The 20,327-nt window shown below is 41.6% G+C and overlaps 1 protein-coding gene across 1 annotated transcript; it reads left to right on the top strand.

Annotated features, from left to right (window-relative positions):
• Nucleotides 1-41: 41 nt before the first annotated feature.
• Nucleotides 42-18,458, top strand: pms1 (PMS1 homolog 1, mismatch repair system component). The gene is given in 14 exon segments (XM_056432175.1): nucleotides 42-106; nucleotides 802-945; nucleotides 1,184-1,366; nucleotides 2,140-2,242; nucleotides 3,118-3,281; nucleotides 7,845-7,961; nucleotides 11,949-12,071; nucleotides 12,208-12,354; nucleotides 12,474-12,825; nucleotides 12,828-13,173; nucleotides 14,329-14,790; nucleotides 15,016-15,146; nucleotides 17,121-17,281; nucleotides 18,127-18,458. Coding segments are annotated over 13 exon segments (2,622 nt in total). The 5' UTR covers nucleotides 42-106; nucleotides 802-813; the 3' UTR covers nucleotides 18,328-18,458.
• The last annotated feature ends 1,869 nt before the right edge of the window (nucleotides 18,459-20,327 follow it).

Here is a 20,327-nt window from a genome sequence, read left to right as displayed (position 1 = left end):
CTTCTAACCAATCAGCGTGCCAGCAAGGGGGCGGGAATCAGGTCGTTTCCGCCGTTAGGGCTCATGGCTGTTTATGAATCGATTCCACACGGTCTGAAGTCAAAAGGTCTCTGCCAAGTCAGTATCTAACTAATATTTAGCTATTTATGATCACTGGTGTTTAGCTTAATATGAGTGTTTTCAGGTTCATGAGAAAGCGAGGGTTTTAATGGTTAGCTAACGAGTCCAAGCTAGTTAGCAAATTAAGTTAGCTAACGTTATGCTCAGTAACGTAACACCACTGTAAATAACCCATTGTTTAACTTTCCTCTTATTTAATAGTTTCTGACTAAAATAATATGTCAGTGTTTCAGTAAACTGGTGCTGCTCTCGCAACATATAATACAGCCAGGTTAGTGTTTCTGTCAGGTGACTGCAATACATTAGTATTTTTGCAATAAAGAATCATTTGGAAACCAGAAATCAAGACTTAATTATCTGGTTTCAATCAAGACCAATGCTTGTTAATTAATGTAAATGCTCAGTCTGACGCGTTTGTTAATTGTTCATCTCAATGTGTTAGTCTATGCTCCCAGGTACGATCAGTTCTTACTACAAGTGTGCTGCAAAAATATATATAATTGTCGACATTGCAAGCTTGCACTCATGTCTGTATTTTCATTGCCACGAATGAAACTGGTTTAACTTGTCTGTGTTTGGGTAAGACCCATCTGAAAACATTCTGGGTCATTCTGGGTCATCAATCGTGCCTCAACAACACTCAAAAGTATCAACCTAAAACCAGACTTCTCTATACAACAGGTCCCTTAAATCATGAAGCAGCTGCCTCCGGACACAGTCCGGCTGTTGTCCAGCACCCAAGTCATCACCTCTCCGTTGAACGTTGTGAAAGAACTGATGGAAAATTCCCTGGACGCCGAAGCTTCGAGCATCGACATTAAACTGGTACGACCTCTGGAGGACTTTGGAACAAGGAGAAATGTGTTTTTGAAAATACGATTGATTAGTGAGAAGATGTGTCTCGATAGAGCTGTTGATGCAAGAGTACGTCTATGATTTGCATCTCGGGACTTTGGAACATTTCACTTTTAGCATGTGCTTTTAAATACTTTTAAAAAATGCTGATTTGGATTTCCCCACCAGTTGCACAGGCAGTTGAAAGTATTATTGTATTTGTTTGCAGGAGAACTACGGTTTGGACCGGATAGAAGTGCGCGATAACGGCCTTGGAATCAAAGCCGCCGACACTCCCGTGATGGCCGTGATGCACTTCACCTCGAAGATCTGTAGCAACGAGGACCTGGAGCGCCTGGAGACGTACGGCTTCAGAGGGGAGGCGCTGGGCTCCGTCTGCTCCGTTGCCGAGGTGAGAAGCACCGAACAGTCACGGTCGGATGAAAAGAATAAAAAGAAAGCATATTGACCTGTACGTTGTGTATGTGCACTGAGCGAAACAACTCTCATTCATACATTAACATGAATGTGCATGAATAGCCAGCATTTTTGATTTCTCAGTATACAGGGTTCGTATGGTCATGGAAAACCATGGAAAAGTCATGGAATGTTTATTTCCAGGCTTGGAAAAGTCCTTGAAAAAAATAAAATCCCAAAAGTGTTGGAATTTTATATATTCATATGTTAATTTACGCAGTTTGATTAAAAGAAAAGGCATTTGTCAAAATATTTATTGTTTTAATCGAACTATTGTCAGATTTCACATCATATTTTGTCCTAAAAATGTAAAGACATGTGTATGAACCCTGATTATACAGTGGGTACGGAAAGTATTCAGACCCTTTAAAAATATATAAAGTTGATATTTCTTATATGTTTGACACAGTGAAAACAGCCTCGGGTCAAATTGACCCCAAAGAACATTAAAATGTTCACTCTTTGTTTCATTGCAGACAGTGTTTTTCTGTCAAGATGGGGTGCTGAGTGACATTAATGAGAAATAAAATGAACTTCTTTGATTATAGCAAATGGCTGCAATGAAACAAAGAGTGACGCATTTTAATGGGTCTGAATACTTTCCGTATCCACTGTATGTTAGGAATTAAATATAGGCCCTGGTTTAATGCAGCATATAAACTGGTACTGTTGGTAACCGGATGTTTTTATGGTACTCTTTGCTTTTAGGTGGCTGTCATCACGAAGACGGAGGAGGATGACGTCAGCACCCAGTACACGCTTAGCTTCACGGGGGAGATCGTGTCCCAGAAGCCGTCTCACTTGGGTCGAGGCAAGGCACAAATAACGTAATCGGTCTCGTAGCGAGCATCCCCCCCCCCCCCAAAAAAACGAGGACTGATTTATTTATTGAAACGGTAACGCGGGACGTGGAAGTTGAGGTCGCAAATGGAGACACTTTGACATTAGTTCAACATGTTTGACTCACAGTCGCATTATCTCCTGTATGTGATTCATTCTGGGTTTGTATTATATATGATATATGAATATCTTTAAAAAGACAGTAGAATGATGGACTTTTTTTTAAGGGATCGCATGAAAATCTTCCTTATAACGGTGTTTATTTAATTACATTTTTTAAACCTTTATTTATTTAATCAGGTGACTCCCATTGAAATTTTAAATCTCTTTTTCGAGGGAGACCTGGACAAGACGGCAGCGACATAATAGAAACAAAAAAACACAGAACAAGACGAGTCAAAAGAACTAAAAGTTAAGAGACGAGTGACATCTGTCCATCCTGGAGAGGGGTCCTCCTCTGTTGCTCTCCTGAAGGTGTCTTCCCTTTCTTTCACCATGAAAGGTTTTTTTTCTATTTCTTGGGAGTTTTTCCTGATCCGATGTGAGGTCAAAGGTCAGGGATGTCGTATGTGTACAGATTGTAAAGCCGTCTGAGGTAAATTTGTATTTTGTGATAATGTGCTATACAAAATAAACTGAATTGAATTGAACAACAGAGTTAATTTAAGAAAAAATAACATTTTTTGGGAACCTGCCTCCATTTCTTTAATTTGATATTTAAAAGCAGTATCTGTTCTTTGAGTTTTAAATTATTATGGAGAGTTCCAGAATAACTCTATCTCCCCGAGTCCTTTTGCCTTAAACGTGATGATAAATATGTTGCTTTCCTCTTCTTTGTGTTTCCAGGCACAACCGTGAGCGTACTGAAGCTGTTCAAGAACATGCCGGTGAGACGTCAATACTACTCCTCGAACAAGAAGTGCAAGGAGGAGCTGAAGAAAATCCAGGAGCTGCTGGTGGCCTACGCCATTATAAAACCGGGCTTGAGGCTCACGCTCATTCACAATAAGGTCAGTGATTTATTTTTATTTTTTATGTCAGTCTCTCACCAAGCAGTCGTGTAGCTGTGCCTTTTAAAAAAAGTGATATTGCAACTCAAAATGATTGAGGGACCTTAATAATAATCTATTTTGGGCTCGGCAAAAAAATGCAGTTGTGATCAGTTTGGTTTCACCTAATCTATCGTTCAAAAGTTTGGGGTCACCCAGAAAATGTTGTGTTTTCCATGAAAACTCCCACTTTAATTTATCAAATTAATTGAGAAATATATAAACAATATAGTCAAGACATTGACAAGGTTAGACATTATGATTTATATTTTAAATATTAATGTTGTTCTTCAAACTTGTGGCTCAAAGGAAGGCCAGTTTTATAGCTTCTCTCACCAGCATAACTGTTTTCAGCTGCGCTCACATAAAAAGGGTTTTCTACCCCTCCGTTAGTCTTCTAAGACAATAACACAATGTACCATTAGAACACTGGAGATGGGCCTCCATGCACCTATGTAGAGACTTCATTAAACACCAGAGAATAGTCATTTACCACATTAACTATGTAGAGAGTGTATTTATGATTAATTTAATGTTATCTCCATTGAAAAAAACCCAGTGTTTTACTTTGAAAAATAAGGACATTTCTAAGTTTTTTTTCTTCTTTTATAAGTGACCCTAAACTTTCCAACGGTAGTGTAACTTATTATGTATTTTTTTTTTCATGACAGCATGTCCTCCATGCACAGCGTCCACTAGATGTCCTCGTTGCTCTTCAAATGAACCAACATCCCTGGCTCATCATGTATTTACAGTTTATATATATATAATATATTTTAACAATGTGTAAAATCACTTAAAGCCCATGTGAGATTACATTCTATGTAAGATTATTGATACACAGGACTGTCATTTAGATCGAAGAGGGAAGAAAGGTACGCGTGATCCCATGAAGCTTAACATTTTGATACTACTACTATTATCACTACTAATATTACTACTACTACTATTACCACTACCACTACTAATATTACGACAACCACTACTATGATTACAACTACCTCTACTAATATTACCACTACCACTACTACTACCACTACCAATATTACTACAAATACCACTACCACGACTACCACTACTACTACCACTACCAATATTACTACAAATACCACTACCACTACTACTACAACTACCACTACTACTTCTACTACTACTACCACAACCACTACTACTACTACTACCACTACTACTACTACCACCACTACCACTACCACTACTGCATATGGAGCTGCGACTACTGATATTACATTATATTTATGAAGCACTTTCTCATAAACGGTTGCTTCCAGTGAAATAAATTATGAATGATAAACTGAATGAAGTAACTATTCACTTCACACTGACTATAAATGGTCTGTATGGAGATCAATGCTGCACAGAGCAGAAATGGAGATTTAGTGCAGCTTTTAAAAAATATATATATATAATCTGTAAATTTTTATTATTTGAGATTCAATAAATAAATGAAAATAGAAGAATACTATAAGCCTATAACCCACCCTGTCATGCACATGTCACTAAATTCTGTGTAAAATCTCTAAAACAGAAGATTGCAAAAGTATATTCTGGAGCTTGTTAGGTAAATTATTCATTTAACACCTTCTTGAAAACGGTAATTGTCTAATGTTTGGTCGTCAGTGCGATTCTTTGAGCTATGACGTCATCCGGGGGACTAAGGATATTAATTTGTCTGGTCGAAGCTCTCGAGGAACACGCCAACCTCCGACTAACGGACCGACTTGAAGGTTATCGAGTTGTTTTTCCAGGACATTAAAATAAATAAATACTCTTATTTATAATTATTTTCCTGCTTTAACATTTTTATTTTTGTGTTTCCTTATGGCCCTTCTTGGCCAGAAGCATGGTTAATTTTTACTTTTACTTTTTTATTTATCTTTAAGTTTTACTATTATTAGGTATTCTTACTTTTGAAGGTGGTATTTCTGTAAAAAATAAAAATATCACGTATAAAAAATATATATATATACTTGTAGGTTTTTATTAAGACTTATAAAGGAGCCTCAAAACGTACGACCTTTCCGGAACACAGCACATCGTGTTTATTATACCGATCGGTCCGATCTGTTGGAACGTTTTTCTTTCAATCGTTCAGAAAACTGGAAAAATGATTCCCTTGTCACAATCCTCCAGAGCTCAACCTGACGTCGACAAATCTCCTTGTTTCGTCCGAGCAGTTGTTCAACTCCCCCCCCCCCCACACACACACACACACACACACACAAATATTGATTTAACACTTGGTGAAAGCAGTACATCATCACATCAGGATGGAACCAGAACATTTTTGACATGTCACTTAATAAATTACTTAAATGATTATATAGCACATACAACACTACACTCAGGAGTGGACAATTATTATTTACAATATTTTATTGAATTAAAAAATGTATTGGTGTGAGCACCATTTGTTGTCTGTTGATTGTGTACACTGTGTACCTGAATATCACGTGTACCGAGATATACAACTGGAAAATTAGCAAAGAAAGTGACTGTATGAAAATATATATTCTGTTGTTGAAAACGAAAAGGAAAAAAAGTGAGTAAACATTTATATTTTTTTAAATAGATACGTTTTCAACAGGTTCGCCGATAGTATTTATTATTTGAGTGAGAGACATGTATGAAAGGGGCTTTTTGACATCTAACAAATGTATTGATATGGCATTCAAGATGTGGCCTGGATTGTTGGAGGAGGCAGTTGACTATAAAAGCTTAATTAAATATACAAATAGCACCGAAACGTTCATAATTGATCATCCATTTCATCTTCAGTCATTCATCTTCATTAGTTAAATGGAAGTGTCAGCAATTTAGTTTAAAAAAAAAAGTTTTTTAACCAGTTCTGTTCACTTTTTAGGACTCTGCCCCCTTGGTGGCAGGGGGTTTTAGACTTTTGGAGTGCACAATAATACCGAAAAAAAAAGCCAGGTATTTAGTTCCATTGTATAACTCTAGCGAAACTGTCTGATGCTCCAAACACAAATATGGCTGACTGTGCTCTGATTTTGGGCCGATTATGACACCTGAGTAAGTAAGTTGCTGAACACAGCTGCGGACTTAAGCCCGGATTCTGTTTCGGGGCCGCAGCCAGTGTGTATACACAGAAGTGTATAGAGGTGGCGCGGGTCACGGAGGGGCCACGCGTTCATAGAAATCAGTTTTAATTCAATTCAATTCAGTTTATTTGTATAGCCCAATTTCACAAATTACAAATTTGTCTCGGAGTGCTTTACAATCTGTACATATAGACATCCCTGCCCCAAAACCTCGCATCGGATCAGGAAAAACTCCCAAATAACCCTTTTTTTTAGAGGCGGTCGGAGGAAGGTAGCGAAGACATTTTCGTACAATCAGCACTCGGCCACCCCTATCCTTTATCTCCAACGCTGCTATTTGGCCCGTGTCGTGTTTCACGGCTTCTTCGAGGACCGTTTACAGGACTGATCCATTTACACGGGGGCCAAATTGCGTATTTAATAGCCGAGACATGCCCCGCGAACGCACTGCATGCTTTTTGAAATCTACACCCGGGTAATATATTCACTGGAGGACACAAACCACTCGCCACCACACGTTTGCGGTTGTCAACATATTGGGAAGCGAAAGATATTTTATGATCCGACACGTTCCGAAATGGGATAAGCATGTGACCTTTTTTTAAATGTACATAATCATAATATTTGCAAAAAGACTGAAGAATAAGTCACCTTTTGGCCTGATCCGCCTCAAATTGAACATCAATAAATGTCACTTTATACTTTCGATACACTGTATATGCTTTAATTTTTTTTGATTCATGTACTTTATTATCTAAATTCTTAAATGTAATGTGCCCTGCTATTTTATTGTATATGTAAATATGTTTGCTGCTGCTCCAAGAAATCTCCCAATTTCTTAGATGGTGTGTCTCAATATATTTATTTATTTATATATATATTTATATATATATTTATATATAATGATATATATATTTATATATAATGTTATATTTATATATTTATAGATATATAATAAATAAATATATAATAATAAATATATTGATATATATATATATATATATATAACGAAAGGTTGCAGCCAAATGGTTGCAGCCGGAAAAAAAATAAGAAAAAAATCAATGTGTGTATATATATCAAGTCTTTTTTGTTTTTCTTTTTTTTCAGCTGCAACCTTTAGTTTGCTATGGCTATTGTTTTATCGACTCAGCTGTTTTTTGTTGTTCTAATACAGCTACAAGTATTGGTCTCATGTGTCATATTGGGTTTGAAGTTTAGATAAAGCCATCAGATCTTCTCGATGAGAAAATAACGAAACGGTTAATTTTGAATGTACATTTTAAAAATCTCTCCGTTTTATCTTTTCTGTTCCCTACATTGAGTCTTAGATTGATGAGTCTTCTGCTACGTTTTCTTTTTTGTCCATCTCTCGCTGAATCATTGGACAGAAACTAAATGTACGTTCCTAGCCGTACACGTGGTGTCCTGACGGGTGTCGTTGCAGGTGGTGATCTGGCAGAAGGCCACGGCGGCCGACCACAGAAGTGCCCTCCTGGCTACGCTGGGAGCCGTCGTCGTCGCCAACCTGCTCCCATGCCACCATCACCAAGAGCAACCGGAGGTTAGTACAGGTTAAATATGCACAGACGAGAGAAAGAAGAACAAAACTACAGTTTTCTTTGGTTTTCATTTTCTTTATTTAAACCTTTATTTGAGATTTAAAATCTCTTTTTCGAGGGTGACCTGGACAAGACGGGCAGCAACACAAGAAACACAGAACAAGAAGAGTTAAAATAAACTAAAAGTGTAAAGAGACAGCGACAAAACAGAGTTAATTTAAGAAATATTTACATTTTTGGGAACATTGCTGACAAGAAAAACATGTATGTGCATAACTTAATAAAATCATTCACATTTTAGAGAGAAGGCAGTCAAAGTGCTTTACACAGTCATTAAACACGTCAGAAAAGAGAAAAGAAATGAGAATGAACTGTAGAAATAAGGTTGATTTTTAAAGGATTTAAGGGGTGCAGAAGTATAAGAATCGAATGTCTTTAAATGACGTCGGGGGGGGAAATCGATTTAAGCTTCAATTTAAAAGAACGAAAGGTCGGTGTCAGATCTGAAGGTTCTGGAAGTTCAGTCTAGATCTGTGGCTTCTGTTTTTGTTTCTGACCCAGGGGGAAGGTCAGCGAGCCGGATCTTAGAGCGCATTCCACTCATTGGTTTGTTCAACGCACTTATTCAGTGGCTATATTGTTGGTTGATAATAATCTGGGTTTCTAGTTCTATATATATGTAAATCTTTCCCAAGCTAGATGGTGAATAAAGCTGGGACCCAGAACGTACCCTGGGGGAAATCCCCAAGTCATTGCTGTTGGTTCAGATTTGTAAATATCAACAAAGACAAAATTGTCTCTGCCCTTTAGATAGGACTCTATTAACTTTCAAGAAAATATTGAGTTCTTGAAAAAACTACTTTTTGTATGATTTTACAGGGAAATGGGGAGGTCCTTTTAAAAAATAATGTCAGTATTTTGGGGGAAATGGCCTGAAAGGAGAGTGGGTATTGGCTATTTCCAGGGGGTCGTGGTGCCCGTGCAATTAAAAACATTCTTTAGAAAGCCTGGTGGGAGAATGTCGAGGCTGCAGGAGGAAGAACTTAAACGTAACACAATCTCGTCCCGGAGTTATGGCCGACAGGATCAAATTGTGTCGTGCAGATAGAATTGGGTTTTAAGAGGAAGCGTGGATGACGTGGACCCGTTTGCCTCACGCGGAGATGCTGACAGCTCGCCTGCTTTTTAAAAGAAGACACAAGCGTGATCGGAGAGAATAACATCAGCAACCACAACGTGAGAAATATGGAGGCCTCCGCTGTAACTCGGTCAGGAGAGCTATCAGAAAGCAAGAGACCGTGATATCAACACTGTCCTTGAGGCTGTCAACATGGATGTTAAAATCACCAATTATTACTCAACAAGTCGATGCCGATCATTGACAGTAAGTCAGTTAGGTCATGCCTGCGTCGAAAGTCCACAAAATAATGTTAGTGGCCAATCAGGGCTCAACTTATAAAATTGCTAATCAGCTGAAAACTGAAAATAATATATTTATAAAAATATATTTATGTACAAAGTATTTTATAAATATATATATATTTCATAAAATATATTTATATATATATATATTTGATCTATATAATATATTGGATATATATTATAAAATATATTTATATTTGATATTTATTATAAAATAATTAGATATATATTTTCGATATATATATATATGTGTGTGTCTATATATATATATATAACAAGGTTGCTGCCAAAAAATTTGCAGCCGAAGAAAAAAAAAAGTATATATCATGTATATTTTCTTTTTTTCGGCTGCAATCTTTCGTTAGTTGTGGCTATTTTTTACTTATAAAAGTAGATTCCACTGTTGGCACCAAAAGGCCAAAAAGTGGTTGCCAATTTCTTGAAAATGGTTGCCAACCTTGCAACTCTTATCGTCTAGCCCTGCCTGTTGGAAAAAAATGAAAGTCCATCCTAAAATTGCGTGTCATTTTCAATCAACATTAAAATCGAATCCGGTACTTTGATGCGGTTGAATCTTCTTTCAGTCCGTGTCTTTGACGTTGTGTGAAACTCGTGCGGAACAAGAAAGGAATATTGAAATATGTTGAATTGCATTGAGAATAAATTACGATGACTAAATGTCTTGTTTTGCTTCTACTTGCTTTAGAAACGCAGAATTGTAACAGTCAATATTAAATTAAATGCCTTGTAGAGAACGGGTACTTTTCTGCAGAGCATGCACGTTACATGCTGGACCCGTGAGCTCATAACCTCATCGCGAACACCTGGTCTGAAGCCAGCAGATGTGGTCAAGCGTTTTTCGTTAGCTAAGCTGCGGTAACTTTCTGCGTGGTCACGGTAGTTGTCACGAGGCTCCTTGCTGCCCGGCCGCCGACTGATCCAGTCAGACAGATGTGGGCCAGCAGTCTTCACCCCGTTTCTCTCTCATTTTCCTCTCTTTGTTGTTGTTATTTTGCTGCTCGGTCATGAGAGCGACCTTCTTTCACCTTTTCCCTCTTTCTCTCACTTCGGCGATGGAAAAAAAAATAGCGTTTCTCCTCTCCAAAAGCGCAGAGATCAAGGGAACCAGGTTGACAATTTCCTCGGGGCCTCGCTGCGGGAGAGTTGTAATAGCGTGGTCCTCTTGCAGAACAAAATGTGACACTTTTTAAAATTCTATTTTGGGGCTGCAGGACTACACACAGCCCGTGGGGCCCTATCGGGGGGCCAGAGGTGCCATTCGTTCTCTCATAAAGTGACCCTAATGAGCCCGAAATAGAGAGAAGCATATGTGCCCCGATCCTGAAAAGGCAGTTAATTTATTATCTTCATTAGCGTGCGTTGCTGCTAATAATGAGCCTGTGGCCATTTGGGTGGGTGGGGGGGGGGGGCATCGCGGCAATCTATAGAACTTTAATATAATAGCTTTCCATAATTTTCTTACCAGCTTACTTTAATAATGGAGTTTTTAAGTTTTTGTTTGTTTTGCTTTTAATGTCAAGTCATCAGTTTGAGCTCACGAGAAATGCCTCTGGCACGATTCCGGGTGAACGGTAATGGTGTACATGTTGGAGCCTGCATGTTGAGAGGAACCCACAAACTCGGGCGTGTCACCGCCTGCCTGTCTCGATTGTTGTTACCAAGAGTTCGGTGCTAAGACGTTAAAATTGAAAGGAGTTGCGTTGCGGTGAGTGTTGTGAGCTTTTACTCCTCGTTAGCTCACTACACCGTGATCGCGTACATGTACTGAGTACTGAGCGCCGGTTTGCCTGCACACAACCAGAATGAATGGCTCCGTTCAGGGTAGGAAATTTACATCTTTTTTACGGGGCAACTTTTGCCCCCAGTGACTGAAATCCAGGGGCATTTAAAAATAAATCGGGGGCACTTTTTGAAACTTGTGAAATAACATTTAACCTTTGTTCAAAAATAATAAATATACTTATTTATTCTTACAGTATATGAGCAATTGTCATAAAAATAGCAATAATAAGACTATGAGGCAGTAGTCTACAGATTCAAATAGTTTTCTTAGATATTTTTTTTTACACAAAACAAACAGAAAACATTAATTATATTCAATATTATTCTTATTTCTTTGTGGTTATTTATTGTTATAAAAAAAAGTTAAACAACTATTAACAATAATACATTATTTCTTTCTTTTTTTAATGATTTAAATTATATTTATTGATTTTTTGTGTGTACAGTACAGGCAATACAGATCGGACACGCTCAACAAAGAACAAAAATAAAAGGCTATTAAATTATCATAATTATTGGAGGAAATTATGGGGGCATTTTTTCAAAATTATATTTCTTAGGGGCAGTTTTGCCCTTTGCCCTGGTGTATATATGACGCTGGCCCATTTAGGTATTACGATGCTATGCCGCTGAGCATGTCGATTTGAAAGGGTTCGCAAAAGCCCGACGGTCTCATTTAAGAAACAACTTTTATTACGACCATCATTTTCGTGGTGATGTCTTTGTCTGTTTTAATAACCGTCATTGTTGTGTATTTTATTCAGATTCTTTTAGAAGGCTTTTTTCCCAAACCCGGAGCGGATTACTCCTCTACGAGCTCTTCCGGCACTGACAAGACATTCATATTCGTCAACAACCGGCCTGTCCACCAAAAAGATGTAATGAAGGTAGAGTCATTCTGGAAAACTCGATACAACACGATTCGTACAATGAATACCTTTTTAAAAAAAAATGTTTTTCTCAAATGCCATTCTTTCACATCATGTTTACTTGGCCACGTTATACCGTGTGATCCGTCCTCAGTTGCTACGTCAACACTACACCGCTCAGTATCCGAATGACCCGATCCGGAACCGCTATCCCACCGCCATGCTTAAAATCACGGTTCCACCGTCGTCAGTCGACGTCAATCTGACACCTGACAAGACCCAGGTTCTTCTTCACGACAAGGTAGCTATGAAATTCAGTGTATTAAGTCATGATCCAGCCTTGCTTCATTTGGGGGAGGAGGGAATAAAAACCCTAGCTTACAAATTCTGTGCATCGTCTGTGGTCCGTCTGAAATGTAGGAAGCTGTGCTGACCGCATTAGATGCATTACTGGTTTCTCTCTACGGCTATCGGCACGATGGTGGTGACCCCCCAGCTGAGAAGCGTGAGACGTCCCCCTCGTCCCAAAGCGCAGAGAGGGTCAACGGTCTGGGTAACCTGCGCGATCGCTTCCTCAACGAGGCGCCCGAACACGGCGCCGCGGCTCGAGCAACGAGCGCCGCCGCTTCGCTGGACCGCCGGCTCTCCAACGGCAGCTCCTCGTCCTCCGTGGCGGAGGACTGGGTGGTCGACCGGTTCCCCGCCGGGCTCGAGACCGACGTCTCTCTCTGCGACGATGAGACGGCTCAAAGCAAGGACCGGATATCGGCCGAAGCTGGAGCCGGGGGACGGCTCTGACCGACCCCGTGTCGGGAGAACCCCTGCGGCCCGTCGAGATCCACCGGCCCTCCAAGCACAGCCGTTCCGACTCCGACGAGATCGAGAGTCGGAGCGTCTCCGACAAAAAGGCGTTCAACGCCATCACGGAGAAGCGGGCTGCTCTGACGGCCTACGACCTGATCAGCAACCGCGCCATGAGGGCGCCGCTATCTCCCGCCGGCCTGTTCGAGAAGGAGGCCAGAGCCGAGGTCCTTCGGGAGAAACCTACAGCCGGCCTGCAGGAGATCAGCGACACCGTGCACCAGAGGTGGAAAAATCTGAGGGAGGAAGAACGTAAGAAGTGAGTTTCCAGACCTTCACCTTTCCAGCAGTCGTTTCCATGTCTTGTTACTTGCAAGGCGGAGGGGGGGGGAGGGGGGGAGGGCAGCCTGACCTGTCCTGAGAAATGCGTCCTGTCTCGTCTGGAATCTTTTGTGGATCATGAGCTGTGTTTCTAATTTCCAGACTCTAAAAAGGGGGTTAGGTTGTACAACAGGGATCACTAATGGAGAAATATCCTCCATTTCCAAAAATATCTTGCCATAAAATACCTGATTCTCACATGCATCACATTTTGTGGCAGATTTTATTGATTACTTATTTAATATATTCTTACAATTGTCTTCCAAATCTCCAAAACCTACAAAAGCCCCTAAACAGACATTCATAGTGACTCGATAGTGACCAGATTTAAGAGACAATAACTGCTATGAACTGATACTTCCCTTTACGTATACAGTCTTTGATTTTTTTTAAAGTTATTATTTATCAATAGAAACCACAACATAAGGTTAAGTTTCATTTAAAATCCAACCCACACAAGCGGTATGAGGAGTGACACATAGTTGGCCAGTCAGCAGATTTGGCAGATGGAGGTAATAATTCTTATTTATTTATTTTCAAACCTGGCTCCCTCAGAGATCTGTATCACTTATTCAGGTGCCCAGGTTGGGTATGACTGCTGTTTTAACCGCATTTTGAACGGCTAATTTGATCGTGACTACATTTTGAAGTCATTTAAAGGCTGTGGAAACGAATGCGTTAAATTATTGACGTGTCAAACCCAGATGACATAATTTGGGTTCTTTGGCGGACTCATCGTGATGATGAGCAAACTGAACTTTCCCGTCTAACTTCGGTGGAGAGCCCTTCTTAATTTAGCCTCGGCGTTTGGGAACGTTTTTTCCAAATAGAAATATCCAAATCAATGCATGCCGGAATAGATTTTAACCTTTTATCGGGCGAGGAACCATATATGGTCACTTCGTTGATGTTGATTTTCCACCTAAAAACAATATTTTTTTATGTCACAACAGTGAAACAGGATTGTTATGTCCTCCAATAGCACTTCAGTGTTGACATTTTGAGTTTCAAAGTATTTCACTGAGTGCCCCATAAAGGGTTAAAGGGTCGTCACCACTGTTATAACTCAAAGAGACTCGGTTGAACTCTGCAGGTACGAGGAGAAGGCTAAAAAACACCTGGAACACCACGACCAGAGGACCAAGTTGGCTTCGGCTGAGGGCCCCGGGGAGACGAGCTTCAGCACCCCGAGGGGCCAGAAACGCAAAGCGCCGCTGTCCAACCAGCAGCTGCTGGACCAGCTCTTCTCAGCACAGCCCCAAAAGAAGACGAGGAACCCCGCGGCGCCGCCAAAGCCCTCGCGGCTCCTCCCCTGCAGCGTCGCCGCCCTCCGGCTGCGGCTGCGGCGCCTCTCGTCCCAAAGCGCCGAGGCGCCGCGGGGCCTCCGTCTTGTAAACCGGCTGGCCTCTCCGGGCGCCTGGGTCATTTTACGCGGTCAGAAGCTTATGTTGTTAAACCCGTTTCGAGTGGAGGAGGCCTTGCTGTTTAAGAGACTCCTGGAGAATAATATACTTCCAGCAGTGAGTCTCCAGAACCCTATCCAGTTAACAGATGGGTAACGTATCACTTTCTCACCAGCAAAATGCCAACCCATGTGGAATAACTGCACACTCATCCGATTTCTTAACATGCATATATGCTTGAGACTATTTTTAGGTTAAACAAAATTCTAATCCTTGGTTTCTATTCGGGCTTTCTCTCATTTCCTAGAAAACATGTTGTTTAATATGTTATGTTGCACATGTTGTATGTTAACCATCTCCTTGTGTCTCTCGTATAGGAGTCTGGGGGGGGCTGCATACACAGAGGCTTTGTGCGACATGGAGAAACAAAGCCCCGAGCTGAGCGGAGGGGTCCTCTTCTCCGACCCCAGGCTCGTGGCTAACGGCTTTAAAATCAAACTCACTCCAGGTATGCTGTAAATACAAATTCTGACTGCATTATGTATTACATTACATATCATTTAGCTGACTATTTTATCCAAAGTGAATTACAATCATGTTATATTCATACACGGTAGACACAGCTACAGGGAGCAATTCAGGGTTAAGTGTCTTTGCTCAAGGACACAACGACTAGGGCGGAGATTGAACCGCCAACCCCGTGACTGAAAGATGGACCTGCTAACCACTGACCCACAGTCCCCCTCACATATATATTATATAAAAGGCCTTTCTTATTATTTATTATTTTCTTGAGTCGCGTTTTTTGTGTTAAATAACATAATCCATGAGACCTTTTAACAAAATATTTTTCCTCATTGATTTGCCATCATTTAAAATGTCCTAGTACTGAGTCACTGAATTAAAGGCAGATAATATTTCTGAGTTTTTGTGACTAGATATTCCTTTAACACATCTTGTCCATCGTGAAAAACTCTGAATGATGAAATGGAGTTTTTAAAATCTTCTATAATGGATCAGGAAATAGTGTTAAAATAACACGTTCTGACGACTTCATATATTATTTATACATTGACCAAAGGACCTTTATTCACACATACACATGAAAGGAGTAAAGTTATCTTTGAACCGAGCACATATTTTAACACTTTAACAAATTAAGAAATTAGCAATATTAACCCCAAATATCTGATTACTGAAAACATCAAATTAGTATAATGCAGCTAGTATAAAAATATAATGCAATGACCTGATCAGAAAGCATAATTATGTTTAAACTAAGCATTTTTTGTTGACTTGTTGTCCTAATATTGATAAGTAGTACGTTAGTAGAGTGTTCCGATGATTACAGGACACGTCTTGTTTATAGTGTAATGAAGAAGTCGGTTGTTTTTGTTGCTGGAGTGGTTCACCTCGCCTGACATTGGCTCTCTGCCCGCCTGAGTGGTCTCACAGTGGGTCGGTACCCCAGTGTGCATGTGTTGACAATGGCTGCTGCCCTTTAAGACATTCATGGAATTTTCATTTGGCACTGCCAGCCTCGGTGGGGGGGGCAAGGTAGCGACACACACACACACACACACACACACATGAGGTGGCTTCATTGCACAAGGGATAAGCAAGTAAGTGAGTGAGTAAGTAAGCAAGCAATCAAGCAAGTAAGTCAGGAAGTGAGTAAGTCAGTGATTAAGTCAGTAAGCAAGTAAGCAAATAAGCAAGCAAGTCAGTAAGTAAGCAAGCAAGTCAGTAAGTAAGTAAGTAAGCAAGCAAGTATGTCTGTAAGTCAGTAAGTAAGCAATCAAGTAAGTAAGCAAGTCAGCAAGTCAGTAAGTAAGCAAGCAAGTAAGTAAGCAAGCAAGTCAGTAAGCAAGCAAGCAAGTAAGTCAGTAAGTAAGCAAGTCAAGTAAGCAAGTAAGTCAGTAAGTAAGCAAGTCAGTAAGTAAGCAAGTAAGTAAGCAAGTCAGTCAGTAAGCAAGTAAGTATGTCAGTAAGCAAGCAATTAAGCAAGTAAGTCAGTAAGAAAGTAAGCAAGCAAGTAAGTCAGTAAGTAAGCAAGTAAGTAAGTAAGCAAGTTACTTATTGTGTTCTCCTTTTATGACAATACAGTCGATACGGTTAAGTTTTAAGTTGCTCTCCAGTGTTGCTCCGGCATATCTAAATATTATGCCTCTATTTGTCCATTTTTAGTTTTTTTTACTTTTTTTTTTTTTTTTAGTAGTCAAGTGTCAGAAATCTAAATTGTGCATGATTTGCAGTAGTTCCTCGTGAAATGATAAGCTATCATTCTTCCACCAGACAAGACAACTTCCTTCCAGTCTGCTGGGGCTCCTATTAGTCCTTTAACACTCCATTTGGCTCCTCGCTTGTTTGACTTGGTCCTCACTCCAGCCGTAAAACCACAATATTTATTTATTATTCTTTCCTGGAGATAGTAGTAGCGTCTGGAGTATATTAATCCTTGTTTTCTGCTTGTTTTGGCCAGGCCTCACGTCGGCCGAGAGACATCTGGAAGTGACGGCGATGGCAGACTGCGTGCCTTTCCTCGGCGTGGACGACCTCGGGGAGATCCTGACAGCCGTGCTTCACAGGAAGGCCCGGGCCGTGCACGAGTGCCGGCCACTTAAAGTCACAAACTACCTGCAAGTGAGAGACGCTATGAATTAAGCTTAGCAATGGATTCACTGTTATATAGTATAAAGTCCCAAATGCCAGGATGGAAATGGGGGGGAAAGGGGCTTTTGTGTACTCTGCACCCTCATCCTGGAATATGTTGCAGAATATTTAAAAACTAAAAGAACTGATCGCACGTACTGCTTTTAAATTAACTTATGTCACTGTCTCTTTTAACTTTTAGTTTGTCTTGTTCTGTGTTTCTTATGTTGTTGCCTGTCTTGTCCAGGTTTCACTCGAAAAAGAGATTTTTAATCTCCATGGGATTCACCTGGTTAAATAAAGGTTTAATAATCATTTACACTAACGTTCAAAAGTATGGGGTCACCCAGACAATTTGGTGTTTTCCATGAAAACTCACACTTTTATTAATCAAATGAATAGAAAATATAGTCAAGATATTGACACGGTTATAAATAATGATTTATATTGTAAATATTAATGTTGTTCTTCTTGTGGCTCAAAGGAAGGCCAGTTTTATAGCTTCTCTCACCAGCATAACTGTTTTCAGCTGCGCTCGCACATAAAAAGGGTTTTCAAGTGTTTTCTACCCCTCCGTTAGTCTTCTAAGGCGATAACACAATGTACCACTAGAACACTGGAGATGGGCCTATATATACCTATGTAGAGACTTCATTAAACACCAGAGAATAGTCATTTACCACATTAACTATGTAGAGAGGGTATTTATGATTCATTTAATGTAATCTTCATTGAAATAAAACTGCTTTTCTTCGAAATGTTCTTATTTTTGAACACACTTTTGAACGGTAGTGTGTATATATATATATATTTATATTGTGTCTTTTACCTCACAGGGGGAAGCAGTACGACTCGCCCGTCAGTTACCTACAAATCTATCCAGGGAAGACGTGGAGGAAACTCTTCTCCGGATGGATCGGCAGCTCGCTGAGAACAACCGAACCTGCATCCACGGACGACCTTTCCTCCAGCACCTGTCTGACGTCCCGTCTACGGACCAGGAAGCGAAAGCTCTGCTGAGGCCTCTAGAGCTGTGAGAGGAAGAGGAGGAAGAAGAAGACGCCTCAATCAAAAACATCTCCGCAGTCACAGCTGATTATTCTCAACGTGTAGCTACATGAGTTGTTTTCATTCTGCCCCAAAAAATTAAAGTATTTTTCAAACATCAGGTATTTAAACTTTCTCCATTTTTAAATATTCCATTCCGTCATCCGGACATCAGAATCAGAATCAGAAACAGGTTTATTGCCAAAGAATGAATGTTTTCACAAACAAACGAGGAATTTTTTTTGGTGGAAGGTGCAACATTTGGACATGACAAACAACAATCAACGCAAGGAGGGAGGAGGAAGAGGAAGGAGCGGGAAGAAGGAGGAGAGAGGAAGGTGGAAGAAGAGGTGGTAGTCCTGGGGGTGACAGTCAGTCAGTCCCGGGGTCCATTGATGAGCCCGACCGCCGTCGGGAAAAAGCTATTGGTGTGGCGGGAGGTCGTGGTCATGATGGACCGCAGCCTCCTCCCCGAGGGGAGGGACTCGAACAGGAGTGTCCAGGGTGGCAGGGCTCGGCGACAATCTTTCTGGCCCGCTTCAGTGACCTGGAAGTGAACAGGACCTGGAGGCAAGGCAGATTGCAGCCGATAACCCTCTCGGCCGAGCGGATGATGCTCTGCAGCCTGCACTTGTCTTTGGCTGTGGCTGCAGGGTGCCAGACGGTGATGGAGGAGCAGATGATGGACTCAACGATGGCCGTGTAGAACTGTACCATCATCTTCCTGGCAGGTTGAATTTCCTCAGCTGCCTCAGGAAGAACATCCTCTGCTGGGCCTTCTTGGAGATGGAGCCGATGTTCAGCTCCCACTTGAGGTCCTGGGAGATGATGGAGCCCAGGAAGCGGTAGGACTCCACAGCGTCGACGGGGGAGTCACACAGGATGAGAGGGCGGGTGGGGCTGCATTCCTCCTGAAATCCACAACCATCTCCACTGTCTTCAGAGCGTTGAGCTCCAGGTTGTTCTGGCTGCACCAGGTCACCAGGTGGTCAGTCTCCCACCTGTAGGCGGTCTCGTCCCGCCAGAGATGAGTCCAATGAGGGTGGTGTCATCCGCGAACTTTAGGAGCTTGACGGACTGGTGACTGGAGGTGCAGCTGTTGGTGTACAGGGAGAACAGCAGAGGGGAGAGAACACAGCCTTGGGGAACCCGTGCTGGTGGACCGGGAGCCTGAGACGTGTTTCCCCAGCCTCACGTGCTGCTTCCTGTCGGTCAGGAAGTCTGTGATCCACCTGCAGGTGGAGTCGGGCACGTGCAGCTGGGAGAGCTTGTCCTGCAACAGGGACGGGATGATGGAATTGAAGGCAGAGCTGAAGTCCACAAACAGGATCCTGGCGTGGTTCCTCGGGAGTCCAGATGCTGGAGGATGTAGTGAAGGGCCATGTTGACTGCATCGTCTGCAGACCTGTTGGCTCTGTAGGCGAACTGCAGGGGTCCAGGAGTGGGTCGGTGATGGTCTTGAGGTGTGACAGGACCAAGCGTTCAAAGGACTTCATGACCACAGAGGTCAGGCGACGGGCCTGTAGTCATTGAGTCCTGTGATCTTGGGTTTTGGGGACGGGATGATGGTGGAGGCCTTGAAGCAGGCTGGAACGTGGCATGTCTCCAGGGAGGTGTTGAAGATGTCGGTGAACACCGGAGACAGCTGGTCAGCACAGTGCTTCAGAGTGGAGGGGAGACGGAGTCCGGGCCCGCTGCTTTGCGGGGTTCTGCTTTTAAACAGCCTGTGGACTGCTCTCTCCAGGAGGACGAGGGGGGTCGCTGAGTTGATGGGGGGTGCTCCAGGGGTGTGAGCCCCTGATGGGCGGGGGGAGGGTGGGCTGATGGTCTGTGGCTTGTTGGTGGGGCTGTGGGGGATGGTCTCAGGACTGCTCCATTGACTTTCAAAGCGGCAGTAGAACTCATTGAGCTCGTCTGCCAGAAGCACATTGTTCATGGAGTGGGGTGATTTGGGCTTGTAGTTGGTGATCTGCCTGAGCCCTCTCCAGAC

This window comes from Pseudoliparis swirei, chromosome 2, assembly GCF_029220125.1.
Source record: "Pseudoliparis swirei isolate HS2019 ecotype Mariana Trench chromosome 2, NWPU_hadal_v1, whole genome shotgun sequence".
NCBI lineage: Eukaryota > Metazoa > Chordata > Actinopteri > Perciformes > Liparidae > Pseudoliparis > Pseudoliparis swirei.
The sequence above is the reverse complement of the archived record's forward strand: the minus strand, read 5'-3'. Positions and strand labels throughout refer to the sequence as shown.